The sequence below is a fragment of the Bacillus rossius genome, chromosome 3 (assembly GCF_032445375.1).
Source record: "Bacillus rossius redtenbacheri isolate Brsri chromosome 3, Brsri_v3, whole genome shotgun sequence".
Lineage (NCBI taxonomy): Eukaryota > Metazoa > Arthropoda > Insecta > Phasmatodea > Bacillidae > Bacillus > Bacillus rossius.
The window spans coordinates 14,398,657-14,425,936 of record NC_086332.1 but is presented as its reverse complement, the minus strand read 5'-3'; the positions used below and the strand labels follow the sequence as shown (position 1 = coordinate 14,425,936).

Here is a 27,280-nt window from a genome sequence, read left to right as displayed (position 1 = left end):
ATTTTGGATTTTACTTTTATATCGCAACTTGTTTATAACAACCGGAGTTTATGCCTCAAGGGGAAGTGTATATTGAGTTATATGTACTCCAATACTTTTAAAATACTCTGTCTGATAGGAACAATTTTATCTTTATTTTATCAAGCCTAAATCTACAGGGCATGGATGTGGCCAAGGGCGGAATTAGATTATTTATCTGGGGGGAGGTGTAACATGATGGAATTTCTGGAGAGGTTTAAGTAGGTATAGAATACCGACCACTGCATTGGAGATCTGAGATTTTGAAGGAAAGAAGTATAACCTATTTAAAAGTGTAGTTTAATGACTCCCTGGAATCTAAAAAAATTATTAAAATTATATGGAGATGATTTGTTGTTATCTCTACAGTTTTTATTTTTAATTCAATGGGGGTTTTTGTGAATAAGTGTCTCTCCAATAGGACAACCATTGGGAGAGGCTCGTGTACAGAACCAATTACCTTTTGCCTAGTTTTTCCCAGAAAACGTTGTTCTGTTCTGTGAAAGTTGTGATCAGAAGTTATTTTAGAGAGGAGGGTATTTATTTCATTCCATATCTCCTACCCCACCCCTTAAGCACATATTTTCTTCCATAAGATACATAAATGTAAAAGAGTATGGCCACCACTTTAAATTCTAAGCGGAGAAAAACAATGGGCAGTCCTTAACGTACAACGGTCGACGTCACTACGGCCTTGAATGTGTCGCGTGTGGGTCAGAGACACGTGACTCCGTCCAGCCCCGCAGATACGGCACGCGCGCGCGTGAAGGTCTCGTGATTGCTGACGAGGCCGCTGGACCCCCGTCCTTCTCGGCAGCCGGCGCATCCGCGTGTGTCGTGCAAGATGACGCGTCTCGGCGCGTTCCCCTGTGTCCGGTCCGACCTTCCTGCCCCGCATAAGACACCCGCCTCTGGAGCAGCCGGTACCAGTGGAGTCCCGAGCCCCGGGAGTCCTCGCATCGCTGTTGGCCAGAGCGACTCGGCGGGTACGTGTGCTGGTTCCAGCGTCTCGCTCCTCACTACACTCTTCAATACTCCCACCTTAAACATACGGAGAACACTAGTTACAAGCTGTCTAGGGATATGTACTGATGAATCATGGGGGTAGTATAATTTCAGTTATTTTGAGCATAAATCTACAAGAACAGTTCTGGTATATCAGCAAAACTCCAAAAACTTGTTAAGACTACTGCAAGAACACTCTCATTTCTTCTCGTGTGTGTTTAAATTTTTTATAACGAGAAACAGAATGTAGATGTTCAAATACAACGTTGTTTCTACGAAGACCCAGTAATCTGGCTTCGTTTATTCGTTGGAAAGTACGTTAATTTACTGCAATTTCTAACAGTGCACACTTGTGCGTAGGCCTGGGCCATTTATTTTTCCGGGACACTAATATTTTAAAGAGATAATTCACTTGGGTGCCTTTGTACATATACCGGAATATTTGAAAAATAAACTATTCAACCATTTCCAAGCCAAACAGGAATTTAAATTTCGACGATGGTTTTGTTAACTTATCGTCAAGAAAGTTTGATATTCTTATTTAAATCAGAAAAAATAATGTTTAAATTAAGTATATAATGTACAATTTAGTGACAAACATATGAATTACTGATAAGGGGAAGCTACAGGGAGACTTTTCGATAGGGGTGTAGAGAAAGAAATAAATAAATTATAATTCATACTTACTAACCGTGTTCAGAAATGTTCACGCACCATTTCCAGCGATGTTTTGGGCGGGACAATATGATAATGGCAATGTTAAAAACTGACTTGAAATACGAAACAGCATGTCGTGTCCTGACTATTCCTAACTCAATGACGAAAATACAGTTAAGAATCGAAGGCCTTTCGCCGCGATTGTCTTCGTTTTCGACGCGACGAAAACACAAGTCTATTGTCAATAGAATTCATTCGGAAATTTACGGGTTCTGGATTACGCACAGGTAATTTACATATATGCCACTGTCACATTTACAGTCATTTGATTCCATTTTTTATAGTGAGGTATTAAGGATTGTCCTTTTAGTTTATAGCTTTAAATAGTGTTTATAGCTAGGCCATTTGTGACTTCAATAGCCTGTGCCTGGAGTTTTCAGTGAACATAGAAATCTAGGCAGTTTTTAGGTATATTTCAAAGAAATACTACCTACTAGCATCTGCCCGCTATTTCGTCATCATGATTGTCAGAATTGGCTTCAAAAAATAAAAAAAATTGAGAATAAAAATATAAAAAAATATTGGATACAAATTTTTACCCGTCATATACCTAGTTGTATAATGTTTTTTTTTTTAATTTACATATTTTAATTTAACATACTTCTGTTGACGAAAATGCATGATTTATTATTTTCCGCCATTACGTGTAAGTTTTGGGCACTCGATATTCTTGAAACACTCGCAAACCATACGCAAGACGAGACAGACGAATCAAACGATAGCGCTTTAAAAATTCAAGGCAATGCTATCTATTTACGAAGTTAAGAACTAAACTATTATTAGCGCCCATATTTTGCTAGCCGCTGCGAGCTCCACTAAGCGGACGCGTTCGAACCAAGGAAAAGAATATGAAGTTACCAGATCTTACTATATGACCGTGTGGCAGTCATAGAAAAAATGACACACACTATTTGTATGTCCCACCTATGATTTTTTTTTCGGTAATCAGAAGGGATGGAATTTCATATTAATATGTGTCATATGTATTAATCCATGTTTTAAACTATATGTGTGTCAAAATCCCATTCAAATCCGTTAGGCCGTTTTTATGTGTTTGAGTTACAAACATCCAAGCATAGAAACTTTCGCATTTATAATATTAGTAGGATATTTGTCGTTACAAATTGCGACTTTCACAAAATTGTTAGGCCTATATAGTTTTCGTTTCATGGTGCGGAGTTTTGCAAAAATATTTGTTGGTTTTGTGCGAGATAACTGAACCATGAAATGTTATATAAAACATAATATGCGAATAATTTTATCGCTCGGGATTATTTTAAAGAAATCTACGTTTTTTAGAGATCTCACGTGTTCCATTCTTTCTGAGCTGATCTAGTCTCTCAATGTGTAAGTTCTATGGAGCTGTTAAAACTAGTTATTTTTATTATTATATTATATTTATGCATACATAAAAAGAGCGCGCCCACAGGAACAAAAAAATAACAAAAGTCCATATTATAAATGTGTATATGCATACACATACGTTGTCACGTGATAATTTCCTCACTTGGAGTTTCGAATAACTGACAACTTGATATGTAACTAAAAAGAAGTTACGAATAAAATATGTAGTAATAGTGATTCTGTAAAATTACTAATAGTTTTATTGTCCAAATAATGAAATATATCAATGCTATTGGGTTTTACTGTTTCTGTATTACACTGGGGATGGTGTATTACTGAAGGTGTAGTCTAGTGACACTAATGGGCGAATATAAGATTTTTACTGTCTTTTTTTTTACCCTCTTTTATAGTCAAATTTCTTACTTAAAAAAATTCCATTGTGTAATTTTCCTGCCTAAGTTTTCGTAAATTTAAATTAGCATATATCTTTGTATTATTAGTTTTAGCAGGTATCATTGTTATAAAACTAACCTGATTGCTCTCTACTAAATTTTTGATAGGCCTACATCTCATGTCTGCAGTTCTCTCTTTCCTGTCGGTGGTTAACCAGAAGGCATTGCTGTAGAGCTGAAACATCTACACTGCAATTTCAATCAGATTTAAACAGATACTTTTTATTGAATGATTTAGATAGATATACAATTTCGAAAGCATGTCTATTTGCGTATGTCATGTGCGCAAATTACACGAAGGAAATAAAATGTTCTGTACAACTTTTTTCAAGAAATGTTTTTAAAAAACCAGCATCTATTAAAAATACTTTGTAATCAGCCTTATTTTCAAGTGTGTTACCTACACTGAAATAAGTTTTTTTCTTTAAAATAATCCCGAGCGATAAAATTATTCGCATATTATGTTTTATATAACATTTCATGGTTCATGGTCTTTTAAATATTGATATCTTCAGCATCCTGCTATGCAATAAATACATTAGTCTTTTAATACCTAGACGTAGTGCCTAAAATGCACTACGCTAAAGAGCAGAAAAAAATAATATGTACGTTTTGGCTAAAAAAATTATATATATATATATATTTATTCAATGTTGTTAATCCCGTAGAATGAAAAGAAAATGTTTGTGTTGCTAATTTTATTAACTCTAATATAATAAAAATAATAAATTTAAAAAAATTCAAACATCCGATGGAATGTCCTCAATAAAATTAATGAAATGAAATGCAATAACTAAATATGTCGGGCGAGACCGAGCCTTGAGAAATAGTTAGAGATATTAAAGCCACTACAGGGAAGGCTATGTTATGTTGAATTAGTACTTACAACGTATCAGTCTATTTCTTATCTAAAGCCATGCCTTGGCTATTGCCTTGACTTGTAGAAAAATGCATGCCTTTGCTGCCATGAAATAGTTAAAAATATATTTATTATCAAATTCATAACTATGTCCTTTAATACCAACTGTAGTATTATTTTTAATGAGGCTTTCAATTGTTGTCAAGGTAAAACAGAGTCCAGAGAAATCACAGCTTCTTTTCCAACAGAAATAGAAAAGTAGGAATATTATGATGAGTGAATAATTGCGTTGATAGTTTAGATGCGTCAAGCGAATAACTTAAAAATATGTTGGTATTACCAAATCTTTGTTAGTCGTACTACGAACGGAACCAGGGCTAGTAGATATACAGTAGGTGAATTAATTTTGTTTTGTTTCAGAAAGCTATGGAGGCACCAATGGGACGAACTGTGTTAGTATTGGCTATTCTGGCGCCTCTAGTGGCACCCTACCAGAAACAGCTATACAGTAAGTATGGCAGGACACCTGCCATAATGAATGAACCATCGTTGAAGGACACTGATAACGGCTTCTACAACCATGGCCGTGACGATGCGATTCCGCAGACCTCTGTGTACACTTTATATGGGGAAGATAAAGTCAAGCATTATGGTGAATATAAAAATAAAGGTAAAGAAGAATCGGGAAACATCCCAGCCACGCTTGCCTCTATCAACAGAAAGAATAGCAACGATAATTATAAGGGCACAGGCAAAATCCTCTCCAAGCCCAAAATGCCACACTCCGATGAATGGTCTGGTGATGGTTTCGGGTCAAAGGTGGCCAAAAGGCTCCAAAGCACGAATTATAACTTCTCGGGTTCGACCTGGTTGGAATCCAAGCTTAAGGAAAAGAACCCTAGGCTGCTTACTGTTGTATATCCCCAAGAATGGACGCCACTCAAGAATAACATCACTTACAAGATCGGAAAAGATGCCGAGAATCTCTACCAGGACAAGTCCATGTGGCGCCGTAGTGCGGATCTTGCACCAAAAAGGATTCGCCGGAATGATCGTTGGTCCTCTAATATGTATCCGTGCAGTAGGCAGTCTCCTGACAATAAAAATCCAGTTAAACCGATGCCATTTATATCCAATATGGGCTTGTGGAAGGGCATCCCATCGGCGAACCTCACGCCGAACCCAAAGGGCAGCAAGCAAAACGGCAACAAGCAAAAAAGCAGCAAGCAAAATAGCAGCAAGCAAAAAAGCAGCAGTAGCAGCAAGAAAAATAGCAGCAGCAAAAGCAGCAGTAGCAACAGCAGTAAGAGTAGCAGCAGCAGCAGCAGCAGCAGCAGCAGCAGCAGCAGCAGCAGCAGCAGCGAAGAAAATGATTAAATCAAAGAAAATGATTAACCAAGCCTGGGTGTGGGATCAATGGAAGACAGAGAGATCCGGTGACGACCTGCAGAAGTCTCAAGAAGTTCATGACAATCACACGTAATGATACATCAACGCGAACTGTTGAGGCCAGACTCCTGGTTGGTGACTTCCCGTCGCATGCTTGTATTCTGCAGGTAGCCACACTTGCTGGTGTGTGACCTGTGCTTGCTTCTCCAACTCTCCGAGCCTGTAACATCGCAGGATTAATGCCCCTACTATTAATAACATTTTGACTGAGAATGTTTTATGTTGATGTTTTCTGAATATTTCATCATTTTTATTTACTCGTGTTTCTTCTATTATGTATAGCAATTTAAGTCATTTTGTTTGTGCTATAATATTATAATTGAGTTGGGTTAGATTCTAAATAAAGTTGATAGTAGTGTATTTTATTATTATTGGTTTCATTGTAATATACTAAATCACTTAAAATTAACATGTGTATTAAACACATCTTGTCAAAATTTAAAGCATATTCTGGGTAGTAAGAATGTAACATTTTAGAACATAAATTAATTTCAGCTAATTATATGAGTTCTATTTTTTTGGTAAGCCATATCAATTCAAAGTTAATACAACATTACCGATATTTTCTTAGGTAAAATAATGTCTATGGAATTATTTCGGGATAATCATACTTAATTAAGATTAGGTACTGTCGCATGTAAAGTTTCTAATGTTTTAATTAATACCGAAAATTATAGTTTTGGTTTGCAAGTTTTAGTTTGGTAACTTGTGTTTTCCTAATTTCTTTTCTCAAACTTAGCCATCAGTTTTATAATTATGGTCATACGAAGTACATGTGTATGTGCGACACTAGCCTTTACGATATCCGATTTATGGATTTAGTGTCTGAGTAGGGACTTCACGCCCCATTTCTCGGTGAGAAATTTTTTTTTCTGTTAGTTGCTTCCGCCGATGAGTCTGGCCGCAGCCTGTTCAACTGGTAGCGAAAGCCGTTGTCGGGTATGCGATTTACTTCACAATCTCACAGGAGTTTTTCAGCCGTCATCGCTTAACTTTGCCTCTCGTGTTTCACCCGTGCTTTCGAGCATGGCAAAAAAAAAAAAATGTGTGGGGTGTAGAGATACCGAAGTATTTTCTTTCGGCGATAGCAGCACGAGAAGGGGTAGATTCTAACCGATTCAGTTTTGATTCCTACAGGTTTTCAGCGCATATTCTTCTCTGAAACAGACTCATTGTGTACTATGGCTCCATCAACAGTCATCGATGGTCTTAATATGTATGGCCAATTTCTCTGGATGAACATTTAGGTGCTACAATACTTCCACGGCGTAATTTATTTTGTGAATTATAGCCAGCTATGACGTTGTTTTTTTTTACTGCTGAAATTAACGTACGTATTTAATAAAGCAGATACCCTGTATTATTAGGAGCATGTGCTAAGTTTATATAGCTGCTAAACCATTTTGAACTTCATTACAATTAATATAAAAAGGAATTATTTTTATAGGGTAAGAATTAATTTTTTGTATCTTGTATTCTGTCATAACTGTCAAAAAATGTAATAATAATTATTTTTTATTTAGATACATGTAGATTCGTGTACTGCGTGTGCAAATGTTTAATGCTTCTCTTACTTAAAGTAAAAATAATAAAAAAAATTGAAGAGTAAATATGTTGTTGTGCTGTCATTGATTTTATTTTATTTGTATATTTTTTTATTGTTATTCATAATGGTATTATTTTGTTACTTATTTCTACTGATTCACTTGCAAAATTTTGTTTTTATATGAGAATACAGAACTCGTTGTGTAGCGTGGTATTACTGGCCTATTAAATACACTTCGCAGTGAAACAACGACCATTTTATTAATTTAAAATGTATAAATCTACATACCCATCATAATTATGCGATTTAAGAACAGTACTGAATCACTTCAGTGGAATTAACCGGTGTTTGAGGTAGTTTTAACATACTCGTCAGACCTTTGCGGTTTGGATGTGTTTCCCTACAGATATTTGAAAGTAATTTTGTATTCTAAATGCAGTAACAAAACGCACATCAAACTTTGCAGTTTGGACACTTACATATTGGCCATAAGTGTTTAATAGTCACATTACTGTTGTGACATAATTTAATGGAAAATGGAGTGGTGTGAAGGAAAACAACGCAACGAGACATGAGGTCACGCGAACAGCAGACGCCTGATGAAGGAATAACACTTCAAAATGTAATTTCTTTGACCTCGAGCAAACTCCTTGCTTCAAAGTAGCAACTGTACCAGCTTGTCATACGAAAGGATTATGCCAGTTTCTGTATCAACCTGTCCTGCGCCGGGTGTCAAACTCTGCACCGACAGGTCCCACTAAGTGTGTCAATTTCTGTCTCCGGGCAAGTTCTGCAACTATGTAGTTGGTCCAGTGTAAGGGGATCTACATCTGTGGTGCTAACAGTTTTGTTATTGCCATAATACGGGCAAACTATTACTATAATTTTCGATACATTATTCTTGTTGGGCGCCAATGGTTAATGTTAAAAAATTAAGATATGTAATATTCAGTAATTTATCTTCACGAGACTTTAATTAACTTATGCTGTTGTTTTATTTTAAATACAATATGCCTTCCTTTTTTATGATGTTGTACTATATTTACATTGCTGCAATGTTGTATTTTGTAATATAATAGTATTACATAATTATTCTTTATATACAGTTATAAAATATAGCTTCACTTGACAAACCTGTAAGTCAACTATTTCTTTAGAACACTTTAGAAACAACTAATTTACCTATAAGGTAGATTTAAAATAAATACGACGTATTGTAGCCGTTACCATGGTGCTAATTCCGGCAAATGTTTATATAGTTTTTCGTTTCATGGTCTATAAACCCCAAAACCATCGTCAACAGAATTATATGGACACTATAACTGCCACAAATGTTCTAAAATCACTTCCAAATTGATACATAAAATCTAGTAGTGGATAATCTCTTACTAGTTCGTTAAAGGCCAATATCCGACCAATGTGGTAGAAATAGAGGAATTAAAAAAAAAACAGTAAAATCGCTGTTACTCCTATAGTGTAGAAAATATCACATCCCTTTAACTTATCATAACTCGCAGGATTAATACGACAATAATGTGTCTGAAATAATATTTTAAGTATAACCATTAATGCAAGGGGTGGAATAAACCGGAGTTGAATGAAAAAAAATTAATTATTTACTCCTTTAGTAGGAAAACTATCAAATCCGTTCATATTCTTTGTAAACCTTACAAATATTATCAAAACGTAGTCTATAATAATTTTTGATACAAACAACAATTGCTGCTAGGGGTTGATTAAGAGGGGTTAAATTACAAAATAAATTAATAATTCCCTTAGTAAGCCTACCATCAAATCCGTTTATATTGTTTGTAAATCTTGTAACTTTTGTCTAAATCGTTTTATGAAACATTTTTGATAAAACAAACCAATATTGCAAGGGGTTGAAATAACCTGGGGTTGAATGAAGAAACTCAAACTGCGCTACAATGTACTCTATCGACTTAATTATTATTATTATTTAACTTATCAATATTGTCTGAAAACAATTTGTATAAAATAAATTTTATGTAACAAACAATAACATTAAAGGTGTGTATATAACAAGGGTAGAAAAACAAAAAGTTATATATATATATATATATATATATATATATATATACTACCAAATTAGTTACAATTTATTTAAAAACTTGTAAACTTTATCTAAATCCTTTGATTAAAACATCTTCTGATGGGTTGAAATTAAAAATAATAATAATAAATAAATTCTTAGTATTAAAATTGTCGTAATTTATTTTTAACTATCATATGAAAATAGTGTCCGAAGGTCATAAATATTTGCGTAACTACCTTACTAGGCATAATATGTAATTCGTTAAAATATTCAATGCTTGATGCATCGAGTTAAAAACATTCAAATATTTTCGTTTCATGGGATATTAGAAAATGTTTCATCGATTTTTTTTTAAATATTCGTGAACATTTGGAATTTATGTACATTAAAATATTTCAGGAGTTTATAGAAGTGTCGAAAACATTTCCTACTTACGCCTGTAGGCATTGCCGAAAGGGATTATTTTTGACAGAATACCTAGATAGCACATACATCCAAGGAAAGAAATTAAACAACATAGTAAACGCACTCGTACTTAAAAATTTAAAAATTCTACTGTTATAGATTACATATTTAACATAAAAACTGAGTAAGTACTAAACATGAAATATTGAATTTTAAAATTTAATATTGACCTGTTACATAGAATGTTACAATTATTTACTGTAACGAGTCGTTACACATCAAAAGTTTACGTCTTAATCTAGGACTCGAAAACTCAGTGGTTTGCTAGTGCTACCTCGCCTGGAGAGGTCATTGATACGCTCATTGATATTGCCAGTTTGAAATACTGCACGACCTACTGTTAACCGACCACAGCCAAGCTGACCTCGACATCTCTTCCAGTTGCGACCAGACCACTTCAGGACCACTTACATTAGCGATCTCTCTAAGTGCATATTGATGTTTACAGGCTATCCACCCATTTCCTTAATTTGTTGGCTCGGAAAACATTGTATATCGGCTACCGACCTTTCATGGAATACATTCTCATTGTGTTTGCTTGGCTGTCGTATTGGAGAGCTCAGCTCTTCTGTACCTACTGCATTTGTACTTCTCCTTCTTTTCTGTATTTACTTTATTATTAATACTACAATTTGTAGCCAACTGCAAGAGTATGATACAGACAGGCAGAAATTTGTGTGCTATGAGGAAAGGTGTAGTACATGTATACATATAATGTATCCAGGGAAACCCAATCCTTATTAATATTATACAGTGGCGAACCTAGACTCTGCGGGGTCCTGGACAATTAATTTCAGCGGGGCCCTTGTATTTCGGAGGGAGGGGGTTGGGGGTCTTATCAGACTGGAGTATGGAATACCACTGGAGAAAGGGGGATTTGTGGTCACTCTCCCGGAAAATTAGAAAATTAAACTTTTGAGCCTATATGAAACCTAAATTTCGACGACGGTAAAGAAATGTTCTTTCGTGGTAAATTGTAATTGGGTTAGTTTTATTAATGCGGACAATTTAATTCTGGTGTAATCTGGTCATTTTATAAGTCTATAAAAGCTGTGAATATTTTTAAAAGTGAAATCATAAAAAAATATAAAAAATCAAAAGCATAAACAAAAAATAATATTTACTTTTTTTTTCATTTACATACATACGATATTTTTTCACATAAAATAAAATCATACAAAGAATAAAAATAAAAATATGTAACTAAATTTGAATTGTTTTTGTACAAATACTCAAATATATGCCAAATGTAAATGAGGGTTAATTTATATACGTAGCTGTTTAGTATTTGGTACAAAAATCACATGGGTGAATTTTTTTCCTTCACTTATGAAAAAAAATTGTTTTAGGGGGGGAAAAAAACCAACTACAACATTCCAAGGCAAAATATTACAACACCAACTCATCTCACAATACAAGCTCTTGTGACTTTTTGCTTTTACTGCATTTCATTAAAATGTAACCCTGCGACATTTTTTCCGGCTGAAGTCTTCTATGAGATCAGTGTAATCTAGACTTTGCAACTCGTTTTCTATGGAGAGGAAGGCTAAAGATGAAAATCGATCTTATATAAGTCTTGATAAGCTTTAACTTGGAGAAACTCCTTTATGCAGATGCTTTTGTCACAGGAATTGTACCTATTATTCTCAATGCTATAAAAATGTTTGGGTAGGTATACATCTATCAAGCCATTTTGTACAATGTACTTAAGAACTGAAAATACATCGTTTTGTTCTCCATCGTAGACAAGAGCCAACATTTTTAATTCCTCATAGAGTTCCACAGCGTCTACATCACTTTTATCTCTGGCGCTCAATGAAATTTGTAGCTCTTGACAATTATTCATCAGATCTTCATCACTCATGTTCTGTAGCCCCTTGATTTGATACATAAAGCCAAACTTGCTTTTATAGGTCTTCAAAGCTGCAAATCTTGGCTGACAGCTCATTCGTATTGAATCTACTACCACCAGAAAATAGTTTATTTTGAAATTATCTTCAGGTGGAAGCTCGGGAGCTTCATCTTCTCTTTCATAGAAGAACATTTTCTTTTTACGCCGTCTTCTGCTGTTCTTAAACACGCTATTGATGCCAACTTCTTTTGCTACTTCTCTTGCTGTTACCAATGCCGTATTGAAGCCACTCAGACGATATTTATCCAACCACTTGAAAAAAATGTTTCTAAGTGCTTAACTGCCACACCTAAATACACATTTACGTTTTGCCATACCTTACTGATGGTGTTTATTTTGACAAGAATATCGTACCACACCACAAGAGATGCAACAAACTCGTATGTAGTAATTTCGTTTTCTAACGATTGACACTCACTTATTAAACCACAGTCTGTGTTACTCTTACGAAGACTTGACAAAGCATCACAAACATTGCTTAGCTGATACCTCACAGCTTTTACAGATTCAATTCTGGACTCCCATCTGGTTTCGGAAAGAGGTTTGAGAGAAATGTTGACATACGACTTCAGAATACACCATCGTTCACTTGAGCAAGAGAAAACGGTGTACAGTCTTCGCAAAAGACCAAAAAATGTCTGCGCTTGAGCACAAGATGAAGCAGCGTCTCCCAATACTAAGTTCCATCTGTGGCTTCCACACGGTACAAAGAATGCAAGAGGATTAATGTTGAGTAGCCTTCTTTTTACACCGCTCTTTTCCCCACACATATAAGCACCATTGTCATAGCCTTGACCCCTACAGTTGACAATGGACAAGCCTAACTCCTCCAATTTGTTTATTATGTAATCGGCCAGCTTTTCACCAGTAGTTTTTCTACAGCTACAAATTCTACTAAATTTTCCTCAATTTCTGCAGTGTCTTGGTTTGTTATTCTTAGAATTATTGACAATTGTTCAATCCGAGCTATATCTCGAGTGCAGTCCAAAATGATTGCAAAGTACTTATTCTTTAATACTTTATCTATTTTAGCTCTAACATGATTGGCCATTATGTCAATAAATTCATTCTGAATAGTTTTACTCAGGTAGTGGTTTCTGGCAACTGTCTTATTTATAGTTTGGTGCAAGTGCTCTCGCAATGTTGGTTTAAATCGTGCAATCAAAATAACCAAATCCAAAAAATTTCCACTGTTATTCGAATTGGACAACCTCTCTTCATGCCCTCTGAAAGTCAACTTATGATTAGCCAAAAACTGTACAATGGCTAATAGCTTTTCTAAAATGTCTCTCCAGCGTTCTTGTTCAGCTCGAATCTGGGCCTGGGTTTGTGAATCAATAGTTTTTTTTTTTCACAAGAAAGGCCGTTTTTTAAACTAAGCCATTTTACCATGCATTCTTTGTGACACTTGCTCTTTTCGTGAGACTTGAGCATCTCGGATAGATGATTCCAGTCATTCATACCTTCATTAGATCCAAGGGCACTGTTGGGATTAGATATTAGAGAGAATAAACGACATGCAAAACAGTAAACAGCATCTTTTGACTTGGAATAAACTAACCATCGCCTATCTTGCTCTTCACCATTTATAAGTGTTTTTATATAATGTGTGTCTGTAAAATGTCGACCACTTTCATTTTAGGGGTAAGATTTATTGTATACCCTCACAGGGCCGTTTTGAACTATACTAGTTATTTGTAAGACACTTAATTGTTTAGGCCATAAAAAAAGGGTCACTCACAGTTACATTGGTAGGTAAGGTATCGATTTCCTCACGGATGTCGAAGACCGCATCGTTATCCTCTAATGGCACATGTGTAGATGATGATGACGTCGACTCAGGATACATCACCTCGTTGCTTCCGAAAGGTGTATCACTGTGGCTACTGAGTCCTACCTCTGCAGCGACAGTAACTTCTTCCTCTGCCATCGTTGAATCTGGCACGCACAGATGTTCAGATGACGCAGACATACACTCGGAACACAACACTTCATTGTTTTTCAGGGGAGATTCACTTTGGCTACTGGGTATTTTTATGTCTTGGTATTGCATCTTGAACGCACAACTGTTCCTTATCTACAGTAATTTTATCAGTCTTTAAATATTTTGTTAAAGAACCACTTAATTTTTTTTCAAGTTCTTTGGGTTTTTAAATTTTTTTTTTCCGTTTGGAACGGCCAGAATCATAGTTCCTACCTAAGTCACGATCACGAGAGGTCATTGTATATTAATCTGACTGAAACTAACAAATAAAAATTTCAGCTTTGATTATGAAACCGTCTAATTAAAAATAACTAGCCCTATTAATAAATATCATTGGAAGTGGTTACAACAAAATAACAGGACGAACGAATAGAGATGACTTAATATTTCCACTGATCTGGCGACACTGCAGTAACAACATCGGTCTGTAACGCGTACGTTCACACCCCCTCCACTTGTTGAGAAGAAGTTTAGGGTATACATAGCATCCTATACTTTCAATTCCTTTGATAACTGGCAGCAGTAATATAAACATATAACAAAAAAAAAAAGCACAACTGTGTGTTCCTTTCACCGCCCTTCCCCAGAGATACATCAGAGGAAAAAGACACTCAGAGCAAAGCCTTGTTGTCGCCGTATCTGTGATAACTATAACCTGAAGCAAACACTAATCAGCATCGCCGGCTGGCAAGTGTCACATATTGCCAACCCGATTATCTGACACTCGTCCCCTGCATGTTGCGGGTAATACATATAAAAGACGTTTTAATAAACATTAGGGGCGTACAACTTAATTTCGAACACATTACATGACAGGTGCCAAGAGGTGAGGGCAAACGCGGGGCCCCAATAGGCGCGGGGCCCTGGGCGATTGCCCGGGTCGCCCGGCCCTGGATCCGCCCCTGATATTATATATGCGAATGTGAGTTTGTTTTTTGTTAGGTACGCTTTCACGCGGAAACTACTCAAACCGATCATCATGAAATTTTGTGCGCAAATTTTCCAGGGTATAGTTAAGTATATAAGATACTTTTTATATTAAAAAATTTTCCGAAGGGCAAAAAAATTGATAATGGTCCGACTGAGAGTTTGTGTAATTTGAATTAAATTAAACGCCATTTGCCGTTCAATAAGTTAATTAATTCGCCATTCTAATGCTGTAATACCAGTGGTCAATTCACTATTTAATTTCATTTTTCTGTCACCGCCAAGCAATGCTTAAAATTGTTAATGTTTGAGGTTAGGTGTCTGTTTATTTTCTTCGGTGATGGTTGTATGGACTTTGTTGCTTGATGTTATATTTAATTTCAAAAGAATGTTGTAATTTAGTTGAAAATTATGTGAATCTTATTACTCAAAATTTCCCGGACTTGCAACAAAATTGGAATATTTCTGAGAGGTTGTGTGCAAGAGCAATATTGGCGCCAACAAAAGATATCATTAATAAAATCAACACTTATTATTTTTAAGAGGTGCAAGGGGATATGAAGGAATATTTGTCAATAGATGCAATCATGGATACTGAACAAAGCACTTCATATCCTTAGGAGTTTTAAAATTCACTCGAACTTTTAGGCGTACCCTCACATAAACTTCAATTGAAACTATATGTACTGGTTATGCTTATGCGAAAACTAGATGCTCCTCGACTATTTAATGGAACGAGGCTTCGGATCACAAATTGGGGCATAATATACTTTGTGCCACTATTTTAACAGGTATCGGTAAAGGGGAAAGTGCTATCATACATCGAATTCTGTGGCATAGAATCTCTTTAGCAGTTTTTGTAGATACAATAATAAACATAAAAAATATATAATTCTTACAAGTTTAATAAATGAAATAAACATATTTTTAATTAACACTGTAAGAGAGACAAAAACATTACTGGCTCAATAATGTCATTGTTAGTAGTATTATTTTTAATGAACTCTTATAAGCCAAAAAGTAACACAGTACACTCTTGCTTGCAATGTGGTCATTTCTTACTCTATACAGTCATCTTCACATTCTTCTTCACTATTGCCATCTACAGTGTCATTTCCACAGCTCTGCAAACCATCATAAAAAGAATGATATACAGGTGGCACAAACTGAAGAAGACTTCTTACATCTTTGAGCTTCTCTTCACTAAGTTTTCTTCCTTGAGGGTACAAGATCGGCATGACCACAATGCCTAGATTTACAGGCCGGACTTTGAGTCTTTTGTTTAAATTTATCGAATAAAAACCTACCATATTGTTGTGAGAGTACTTTTTTTCCATTATGCCAGGTTTGTCCATTGTGAATCATATCTCTTTGATGTTGAACCACGTAACTTTATCACCTGTCCCAGTTTTCTTTCTGTTTACTATGTTTTCTTGAATACTTGAAGTGCTTTTGAAGTCATCTTTTTTCATATGTATAACCTCAAATTTATTTTTCTTCACTCTAGAATTGGAAATTATCTCGCACCATTGCGTTGGCGCATAAATCTCGGGGTGATATTTCAATTTTCTCTATATATCACCAAAGTCACTGTCATTCGGCAGGTAGAAGTGGCCAGGTTCTGAAAATTTGTGGCAGACTTCTTTCACATTCATTCTAGGAGACTGCACTATATGCATCTACATGGCAGCCATTTTTACGTTCCTGTTTTGTCCCCCACACGAATCTGACCAAGCTATAATATTTTCTTTGTGGTCATGAGTGTTCAAGTATTTCATCACACAGGATCCAATTTCTTGTGCTCCTCGGTGATGCAACACTTTCGTCCCAAACATGCATCACACCAATCTTTGTTGAAAAATCGTGAATACCAAGATTGTAACATGACACCTGTCTTTTGTAATAAGTACACAACTCCTGCAGTCTAGGTAAAATCATTACTTTTTGCATGTCAAATGAAAACACAGTAGCACCTTCTTCAGTGTGGCTTGATGTCTCATCGTCTCTAATACTTTGTCTTGCAAGTTGAACTTTACGGTGGTGGAGTTCTTGTTTGATTTTTAATGTGTGGCACAGAATACCGATAGAGTATTAACAGAAAAAAATGGGGGTAATAGACACATTTGTATACAAAAAAAGTTATAAAGATTTAGTTGTGTTCTCCTATGTACACGGTTTATGGATATTTGGTTTCAAGAAAAGAAAATCTTCTATGACATCACACAAGCAAAAACAACGAGAAATATGTTTACTTTCCGGCTCTTAATATTAGTTCAGAAAATGAAAGTGCAATGTTAGTTCAAAATCATTATATTGAACAAATTTTTAATGCCAGGCAAAGGGGGCAAGTTAGAAGATAACTATTATTCTGGAAACAAACTACAGCTGATCTTTTAACTAAAGCATTAAATGGTACCCGCACAAAGTACCTCTTCAGAAAGGTAAATCTTTCAAATTTATTTAGGATGTTACTTTAAATCACAACATTTTTATAACAACCGGAGTTTATGCCTCAATGGAGAGTGTATATTGAGTTATGTGTACTCCAATAGTGTTAAAATATATTGGCTAATATGAACAATTTCATCTTTATTTTAACAAACCTAAACCAACAGGGAATGGGTGATGTCAAGAACAGACCCAGATTATGTATCTCAGGGGAAGGGGGAATATGATAGAATAACTGGAGAGGGTTAGGCTGGTATAGAATACCTTCCGCTGAATATTAAATCTGAGATTTTGAAGGGAAAAAGTATTACCTCTTAAAAAGTGTATTTAAATGCATTCCTGGAAACATGAACAAATTATAAATTATATGGAGTTTATTTGTTGTTATCTCTACAGGTTTTGTTTGTTTTTAGTTCAATGAGGACCACCACTGGGAGAGGCTGTAGTACAGAACCAATTATTATTTGCCTAGTTTATTCCAGAAAACATTGTTCTGTCCTGTGTTAAGTTGTGATCAGAAATTATTTTGGTGAGGAGGGTACATCATTCCATTAACCCTACCCCACATCTTGAGCACCTATTTTCTTTCCTTAGATACGACAATAAAATGTCCACTTTAAATTTTAATGGGTGAGATGGGCGGTTTCCTTAACATAAGTGACCTCATCCGCATACAATGTTTTGTTTCCCTCTAAATAAGTTATCGAATAGGCGAGCTACTGAATAACATTGTTGGAAATTCCCGTAAAAACAAAAGGTCGACGTCACCACGGCCTTGAATGTGTCGCGTGTGGGTCAGAGACACGTGACTGCGTCCAGCCCCGCAGATACGGCACGCGCGCGCGTGAAGGTCTCGTGATTGCTGACGAGGCCGCTGGACCCCCGTCCTTCTCGGCAGCCGGCGCATCCGCGTGTGTCGTGCAAGATGACGCGTCTCGGCGCGTTCCCCTGTGTCCGGTCCGACCTTCCTGCCCCGCATAAGACACCCGCCTCTGGAGCAGCCGGTACCAGTGGAGTCCCGAGCCCCGGGAGTCCTCGCATCGCTGTTGGCCAGAGCGACTCGGCGGGTACGTGTGCCTGTTCCAGCGTCTCGCCGTCACTACACTCTTCAATATTCCCACCTTTAATATACGGAGAACACTAGTTACAAGCTGTCTAGGGATACTCGTGAATTGCAGGGATACCAATTTAAGTACTTTGAGCATGCATCCACAAAAATATCAGCAAAATTCCAAAAACTTGTAAACATTAATACTTCTCGTGTTTGTTTACCTTTTTTATAACGAGAAACCGAATGTAGATGTTCAAATAAAGCATAGTTTCTACGAAGATCCAGTTATCTGAAATTACGAAGACTCTTCGTTTATTCGTTGGAAAGACTATTCAACCGTTTTCAAGCCAAACGGGAATTATATTTTCGACGGTGGTTTTGTTTACTTATCGTCAAGAAATTTATATATTCTTATTTATATCATAAAAAATTACGTTTACATTAAGTACATATATAATGTAAAATGGTATACAATTTAGTGACAAACATTACACATTACTGAACAGGGACGGCTACAGGGAGACGTTTCGGGAGAGGTGCAGAGAAAGAAAGAAAGAAATTGTAATTCCTACTTACTAATCTAGTTCAGAAGTGATCATGCACTATTTCCAGCGATGTTATGTGCGGGACAATATGACAATGGCAAGGTTAAAAAATGACTTGAACTACATCACAGCATGTCGTCTCCTGACTATTCCTAACTCCATGACGAAAATACTATTCAGATTCGCAAGCCTTTCGCCGCGATTTTTTTCGTTTTCGACGCGACGAAAATACAAGTCTATTGTAAATAGAATTCATTGGGACAATACAGGTTATGCAAGACACACAGTTAATTTACAGTTATGCCACTGTGACGTTTACAGTCTTTTGACTTTTTCTTTTTTTAGAGTTAGGTTTTAGTATTGTACTTATAGTTTGTAGCTTTAAATAGCTAGGGCAATTGTGACTTCCATTGATGTGCCAGGAGTAATCAGTGAACATAGAAATCTAGGAAGATTTGAGAAAGATTTTAAAGAAATGCCACCTACTAGCATCTGCCCGCGACTTTGTCTGAATGGACTTCAGAATTGGATTTAGAAAAAAAAATTAAAAAATGTTAGAATAAAAAAAAACATTGGATAGTAAATTTTACCTGCCATATCGTTGTATATTTTTTTATTTACATATTTTAAGTTAATAATTTTCTGTAGACGACATTGTATGATTTATTATTTTTTGCCAGTATGTGTAAGTTTTGGGCACTCATTACTTTTGAAACTTTCGCAAACCCTACGCAATACGTGACAGACGCTTCAAACGATAGTGCGATAATAATTCGAGGCAGTGCTATCTATTTACTAAACTGTTATTAGCATCTTTACTTTGCTAGCCGTTGCGTGCTCCACTTAGTGGACGGGTTCGCGCCAAGGAGAAGAATATGAAGTTGCCAGACCTTACTATATGAACGTGTGGCAACAATAGAAAAAAGACACACACTATTTGTATCTCTCAGCTATGATTTATTTACGGTTATAAAAATGAATTTGTCATAGTTTTCATTACATTAGAAATTGTATTTCATTTTAATTGGTTTCATGTGTGTTAATCCTGGTTTCAAACAATATGTGTGCCAAATTTTATTCAAATCCGTTCAGCCGTTTTTACGTGATTCAGTTACAAACATCCAAGCACAAAAACTTTCGCATTTATAATATTAGAAGTATTTTAGCCTTTACGAAGGTGCGACGTTCAGAATTTTTTTATAAGGTTATTCGTTTCACAGTGGCGGTTTTTTGCAAAAATATTTGTTGGTTTTGTGTGAGATAAAAGTACCATGAAATGTAATAGAAAACAAAAGATGCGTCAATTATCTCGCTTGTTTTTATTTAAAAAAAATCAAAGTTTTTTTTTTTTTTTTTTTTAGATATCTCGCGTCTTCCATGCTTTCTGAGCTGATCCAGTCCCTCAATATGTAAGTTCTATGGAGCTGTTAAACCTTTTTATTATTATATTATATTCATGCATACATAACAGGCGCGCGCCCACAAGAACGTAAAAACATCCATATTATGTGTGTATATGCATACACATACGTTATCACATGCACATTTACTCACTTGGCCAAGAAACTAAAGTTTCGAATAACTGAGATCTTGATATGTAATTGAAAACACTTTACGAATAAAATTGTAGTAGTGATATCTGTAAAATAACTAATAGTTTTATTGTCAAAATAATGAAATATATCAGTTATTGGGTTTTACTGTTTCTATATTTAAATGGGGATGGTGTATTAGGTACTGTTAAACAAGGTGTAGTCTAGTGTCATTAAGTGGCGATTATAAAATTTTTACTGTCTTTATTTTTACCCTCTTTTCTTGTCAAATTTCTTATTAAAAAATTTCCAGTGTGTAATTTTCCAGCCTTAGTTTTCGTAAGATTAAATTAGCATATATCTTTATTTTTTAGTTTTAGCAGTTAAACTTGAATAATATCCAATATCATTGTTACAAAACTAACTTGATTGCTCGCTACTAAATTTTTGATAGGCCTACATCCCATGACTACTGTTCTCTCTTTTCTGTCGGTGGTTGACCCGAAGGCATTGCCGTGGAGCTGAAACAGTTACACTGCAATATCAATCAGATTAAACAATATATACTGATATTGAATAATTAAGATTGATATACAGTTTCGAAAAGATGTTTATTTGCGTATGTCAGTGCACATATTACATGCATGAAATAAAATGTTCTAATTAATTTTTCAGGAAATATTGAAAAAAAAACCCATCGTCAATAAAAAATAATTTCTAATTATCTTATTTTTAGGTTTGTTAGATACACTGAAATAAAGTTTTTTACTCTCTAGATGCCTTCAGGATATTGTTTTCTTCGCCATCCTGCTATGCAAAAATCACATCAGTTTTTTAATACCCAGAACTAGTGCCTAACAGGCATTATACGTAAAAGAACAGGACAAATATTTTATTTACGTTTTGGCTAAAAATATTAAATTTGTTCAATATTGTTAATCCCGTAAAATGAACAAAAAATGTCTCTTTTCCATCTTATTAACTCTAAAATAATAATATAATAAATATAAAAAATGATAACATCCGATGTAATGTCCTCAATAAAATTAATGAAATGAAATGCAATAACTCATTATGACGGGCGAGACCGAGCCTTGAGGAATAGTTAGGAGAGATATTAAAGCCACTACAGGGAAGGCTAAATTATGTTGAATTAGTTCTTAAAACGTAACAAACTATTTTTTATCTATAGCCTTGCCTTGGCTATTCCCTTGACTTGTAGAAAAAACTCATGTCTTTGCTGCCATGAAATATTTAATTATATATTTATTATATGATTCAAGACAATGCTCTTCGATTCAGAGTGCAGTATTTTTTTAACGAGGCTTTCAGTTTATGCCAAGTATCACAGGGTCCAAAGAAATCACAGCTTCTTTTCCAACAGAAGTAGAAATGTAAGAACATTATGGTGAGTGAACCGTTGCGATGATAGTTTAGATGCGTCAAGCGAATAACATAAATATATGTTGGTATTATCAAATCTTCGTTAGTCGTAGTACGGGCGGAACGAGGGCTAGTAGAAATACAGTAGGTGAATTAATTTTGTTTTGTTTCAGAAAGCTATGGAGGCAGCAAAGGGGCGAACTGTGTTAGTATTGGCTATTATGGTGCCTCTGGTGGCACCCTACCAGAACCAGCTATACAGTAAGTATGACAGGATGTCTGCCATAATGACAGAACCGTCGTTGAATGACACTGATGACAGCTACTACAACCATGTCTACCATGGCCGTGACGGTGCGATCCCGCATATCTCTGTGTACAATTTCTATGGGGAAGATAAAGTCAAAAATTATGGTGAATATAAGAATAAAGGCAAAGAAGAATCGGGAATCCTCCCAGCCCAGCTCACCTCTATCAACAGAAAGAATAGCAACGATAATTATAAGGGCACCGGCGAAGCACTTTCCGAGCCCAAAATGCCACACTCCGAAGAATGGTCTGGTGATGGTTTCGGGTCACCGGTGACCAAAGGGCTCCAAAGCACGAATTATAATTTCTCGGGTTTGGCCTGGTGGAAATCCAAGCTTATAGAAAGGAACCCCAGACTGCTTACTGTTCTATATCACCAAGAATGGATGCTACTGAAGAAGAACATATCATACGAGATCGGAAAAGATGTCGAGAATCTCTACCAGGACAAAGTGAACCACCGAAGTGCAGATCTAGCACCAAAAAGGATTCGCCGGGATGATCGTCGCTCCTCTAATATGCACCTGTACACTAGACAGTCTCCTGACAATAAATATCCAGTTAAAACGATGCCAGTTATATCCAATATGGGCTTGTGGAAGGGGATCCCATTAGCGAACCGCACGAAGATCCCAAAGGGCAGCAAGCAAAAAATCAGGAAGCAAAACAACAGCACAAGCAGCAGTAGCAGCAGCAGTAGTAGTAGCAGCAGCGAAGAAGATAGTAAAGTGAAGCCATTTATATCCAATATGGGCTTGTGGAAGGGCATCCCATCGGCTAACCGCACGAAGATCCCAAAGGGCAGCAAGCAAAAAATCAGGAAGCAAAACAACAGCACCAGCAGTAGTAGCAGCAGCAGTAGTAGCAGCAGCGAAGAAGATGGTAAAGTGAAGCCATTTATATCCAATATGGGCTTGTGGAAGGGGATCCCATTAGCGAACCGCACGAAGATTCCAAAGAGCAGCAAACAAAAAATCAGGAAGCAAAACAACAGCACCAGCAGCAGTAGTAGCAGCAGTAGCAGTAGTAGTAGCAGCAGTAGTAGCAGCAGCGAAGAAGATGGTAAAGTGAAGCCCTTTATATCCAATATGGACTTGTGGAAGGGCATCCCATCGGCGTACCGCAAGAAGATCCCAAAGAGCAGCAAGCAAAAAATCAGGAAGCAAAACAACAATACCAGCAGCAGTAGCAGCAGCAGCGAAGAAGATGGTAAAGTGAAGCCATTTATATCCAATATGGGATTGTGGAAGGGCATCCCATCGGCGAACCGCACGAAGATCCCAAAGGGCAGCAAGCAAAAAATCAGGAAGCAAAACAACAGCACCAGCAGTAGTAGCAGCAGCAGTAGTAGCAGCAGCGAAGAATATTATAAGGTGAAGCCATCTATATCCAATATGGGCTTGTGGAAGGGCATCCCATCGGCGAACCGCACACAGATCCCAAAGAGCAGCAAGCAAAAAATCAGGAAGCAAAACAACAGCACCAGCAGTAGTAGCAGCAGCAGTAGTAGCAGCAGCGAAGAATATTATAAGGTGAAGCCATCTATATCCAATATGGGCTTGTGGAAGGGCATCCCATCGGCGAACCGCACACAGATCCCAAAGAGCAGCAAGCAAAAAATCAGGAAGCAAAACAACAGCACCAGCAGTAGTAGCAGCAGCAGCAGCAGTAGTAGCAGCAGCGAAGAATATGATAAAGTGAAGCCATTTATATCCAATATGGGCTTGTGGAAGGGCATCCCATCGGCGAACCGCACGAAGATCCCAAAGGGCAGCAAGCAAAAAATCAGGAAGCAAAACAACAGCACCAGCAGCAGCAGTAGCAGCAGCAGCAGTAGTAGCAGCAGCGAAGAATATGATAAGGTGAAGCCATTTATATCCAATATGGGCTTGTGGAAGGGCATCCCATCGGCGAAACGCACAAAGATCCCAAAGGGCAGCAAGAAAAACAGCAGCAAGCAAAACAGCAGCAGCAGTAGCAGCAGCTGCAGTAGTAGCAGCAGCGAAGAATATGATAAAGTGAAGCCATTTATATCCAATATGGGCTTGTGGAAGGGCATCCCAACGGCGAACCGCGCGAAGATTCCAAAGGGCAGCAAGCAAAACAGCAGGAAGTAAAATAGCAGCAGCAGCAGCAGCAGCAGCAGCAGCAGCGAAGATGATGATAAAAGTGAGTAAAGCGAAGAATATGATTAGCTGAAAGTTGGTATGGGATCAGTGGAAGAAAGAGATGTCCGATGACGACCTGCAGAAGTCTCAAGAAGTTCATGGCAATCACACGTAATGATAATAAATCAACGGAAGTCTAAGCCCGGACTCCTGGTTGGTGACTTCCCGCTGCATGCTGGCATTCTGCAGGTAGCCACACTTGCTGGTGTGTGACCTGTGCTTGCTTCTCCAACTTTCTGAGCCTGTAACATCGCAGGATTAATGCCCCTACTTTTAATAACATTTTGACTGAGATTGTTTTATGTTGATGTTTTCTGAATATTTCATAATTATTATTTACTCATGTTTCTTCTATTATGTATAGTAATTTAAGTCATTTTTTTGGTGCTATAATATTATTGTTGAGTTGGGTTGGATTCTATTTAAAGCTGAAAGTAGTGTGTTATATTAGTATTGGTTTCATTGTAATTTACTTAATCGCTTAAAATTAACATGTGTATTAAGTACATTTTGTCAAATTTTAAAGCTTATTCTGGGTGGCAAGACTTAACATTTTAGAACATATTAATTTCAGCTAATTATATGTGTTTTAATTTTTTTCCAAGCTATATCAATTCAAAGTTAATTCAACATTACCGATATGTTTCTAGGTAAAATAATTTCTAGGGAATTATTTCGGGATATACATAATTAATTAGATTGGGTACTGTCGCCTATAAAGTTTCTAATGTTTCAAAAAATACCGTTAATTTTAGTTTTTTTTTTTGAAAGTTTTAGTATGGTAACTAGTGTTTTCTTAATTTCTTATCACAAACGAAGCCATCAGCTATATAATTAGGGTCATATGAAAAACATCTGTATGTGGGACACTAGCCTTTACGGTTTCCTATTTAAGGTGTTTGTGACGGAGTAGGGACATCAAGCCCTATTTCTAGATGGGAAGTTTTTTTTACTGTAAGTTGCTTCCGCCGAGGAGTCTGGCCGCAGCCGGTTCAACTGGTAGCGAAAGCCGTTTACGGGTCTGCGATTTACTTCCGAATCTCACTGGATTTTTCACGCCGTCATGGCTTAACTTCGCCTCCCGTGTTTCGCCCGTGCGTTCTGGTTAGGGAAAAAAGGGGGTAGGTGAGAGGTACCAAAATATTTTTTTAGGCGAGAGCAGCACGAGAAGGGGCAGAACCATCCGATTCAGTTTTGATTCCTATAGGATATTATAGCAAATTCTTCTCTAAAACAGACTCATCGTCTACTGTGGCTCCATCAACAGTAATCTGTAGTCTTTATATGTTTTACCCATTTCTCTGAATGAACATTTCGTGGCTACAATATTTCACCGTCGTATTTTTTTTTTGCGAATTATAGCCAGTTAGCACGTTGTATTTTCACTGCTGAATTACTTACGTATTTAATAAAGCATACATCCTGTATCATTAGGAGCATCTGCTAAGTTTATTTAGCTGCTAAAACATTTTGAATTTCATTACAATTAATTTAAAAAATAATAATTTTACTAGGGGAAGAATTAGTTCTGTGTATCATATATATTATGTGTCATAGCTTTTAAAAAAAATTATTATTATTATTATTTTCTTTTGGATATATGTAGAGTAGTGTATTGCGTGTGTGCTATTGTTTCATGCTGATCTTACTTAAAGTAAATATAATTAAAAAAATTTGAAGATAAGGTGTGTTGTGTTGTCATTGAATTTAATTTTATGTGTAAGTTATTACTTTTATTTTACTGTTATTTATACTGATCTTACGTTGTTACTTATTGCTACTGATTCACCTGCAAATATTTATTTAAGAGAATACAGAACTCGGTATGTAGCGTGGAATTACTCGCCTATTAAATACACTTTGCTTGAAACAACTACAATTTTATTAATTTACAATAAATAAATCTACATACGCATTATAATTATACGAAATTACAACAGGTCTGAATCACTTCAATAGAAGTATCAAGTGTTTGAGGTAATTGTAACATACTGGTCAGACTTTGGCGGCTTGGTCGTGTTTACCTTCAGATATTTGAAATAACTTAGCTTTCTAAATGCAGTAACAAAGCGCAATTCAAACGTTTGCAGTTTTTCTACTAACATATTGGCCATAACTGTTTTGTAGTCACATTAATGTTGTGACAAAAATTCATGGAAACGGAGTGGTGTGAAGGAAAACAACGCAACGAGACAAGAGGTCACGCGAAAAACAGACGCCTGATGCAAAAATAACATTACAAAATGTAATTTCTTTGACCTCGAATGAAACTCCTTGATTTTAAAGTAGCCACTGTACCAAGTGTGTCAATTTCTGTCTCTAGGCAAGTTCTGCAACTATGTAGTTGGTCCAATGTAAGGGGATCTACTTATGTGGTGCTAACAGTTTAGTTTTTGCAATAAGACGGTCAAACAATTACTATATATTTCAATACATTAATTTTGTTGGGTGCTAGTGGTTAATGTTAAAATTTAGTTATAAAAAAATAATAGAAGTAATTAATAAATATGAACGTATTTTCACCAGCCTTGACGTACTGTGAAAGTTATTTAATTATTTTATTCTTCAGTTTTATTTTAATACAAGCCACCTTTTTTATACTCTTGAAACGTATAAACATTGATACAATGTTATCTTTTGTAATATCGGGGTATTATATCATTAATGTTTTATACAGTTATACACTTGACAAACCCATAGGTCAGTTATTTCTTTAGAACACTTTAGAAACAACTAACGTTACCTCAAAGGGAGGTTTGCAAAGAAATACTACCTATTGTAGCCGTTACCATGGTGGAACTTCCGGAAAACCTTTATATAGTTTTTTGGTTTCATGGTCCATAGACCTCAAAACCATCGTCAACACAATTTTATGTACACGATAACTGATACAATGTTTCACAAATCACTTCAAAAATGATACATTAAATCTATTAGTGGAAACTCTCCTTCAAGATCGTTAATGGGCAATATCCTACCAAAGGGGTTGAAATGTGTTTTTTTTTTTTTTGAAAAACAGAAAAATTGGTGTGACTCCCATAATAGAGAAAATATCACATCTGTTAGAACGTATTATAACACGAAGGAGTCATACCAAGATATTTTGTCTG

General features: G+C 36.1%; 2 protein-coding genes across 2 annotated transcripts; both read left to right on the top strand.

Moving 5' to 3' along the window:
* Window positions 1-857: 857 nt before the first annotated feature.
* Window positions 858-6,204, top strand: LOC134530255 (uncharacterized protein DDB_G0271670-like). The gene is made up of 2 exons (XM_063364946.1): window positions 858-1,004; window positions 4,816-6,204. The coding sequence occupies exon 2, from the start codon at window positions 4,822-4,824 to the stop codon at window positions 5,770-5,772; it is 951 nt and encodes a 316-aa protein (XP_063221016.1). The 5' UTR covers window positions 858-1,004; window positions 4,816-4,821; the 3' UTR covers window positions 5,773-6,204.
* Window positions 6,205-18,124: 11,920 nt separating this feature from the next.
* LOC134530253 (nucleolar and coiled-body phosphoprotein 1-like) lies at window positions 18,125-26,688 on the top strand. Its single transcript, XM_063364944.1, has 2 exons — window positions 18,125-18,249; window positions 21,867-26,688. The coding sequence occupies exon 2, from the start codon at window positions 21,873-21,875 to the stop codon at window positions 24,117-24,119; it is 2,247 nt and encodes a 748-aa protein (XP_063221014.1). The 5' UTR covers window positions 18,125-18,249; window positions 21,867-21,872; the 3' UTR covers window positions 24,120-26,688.
* Window positions 26,689-27,280: the final 592 nt, after the last annotated feature.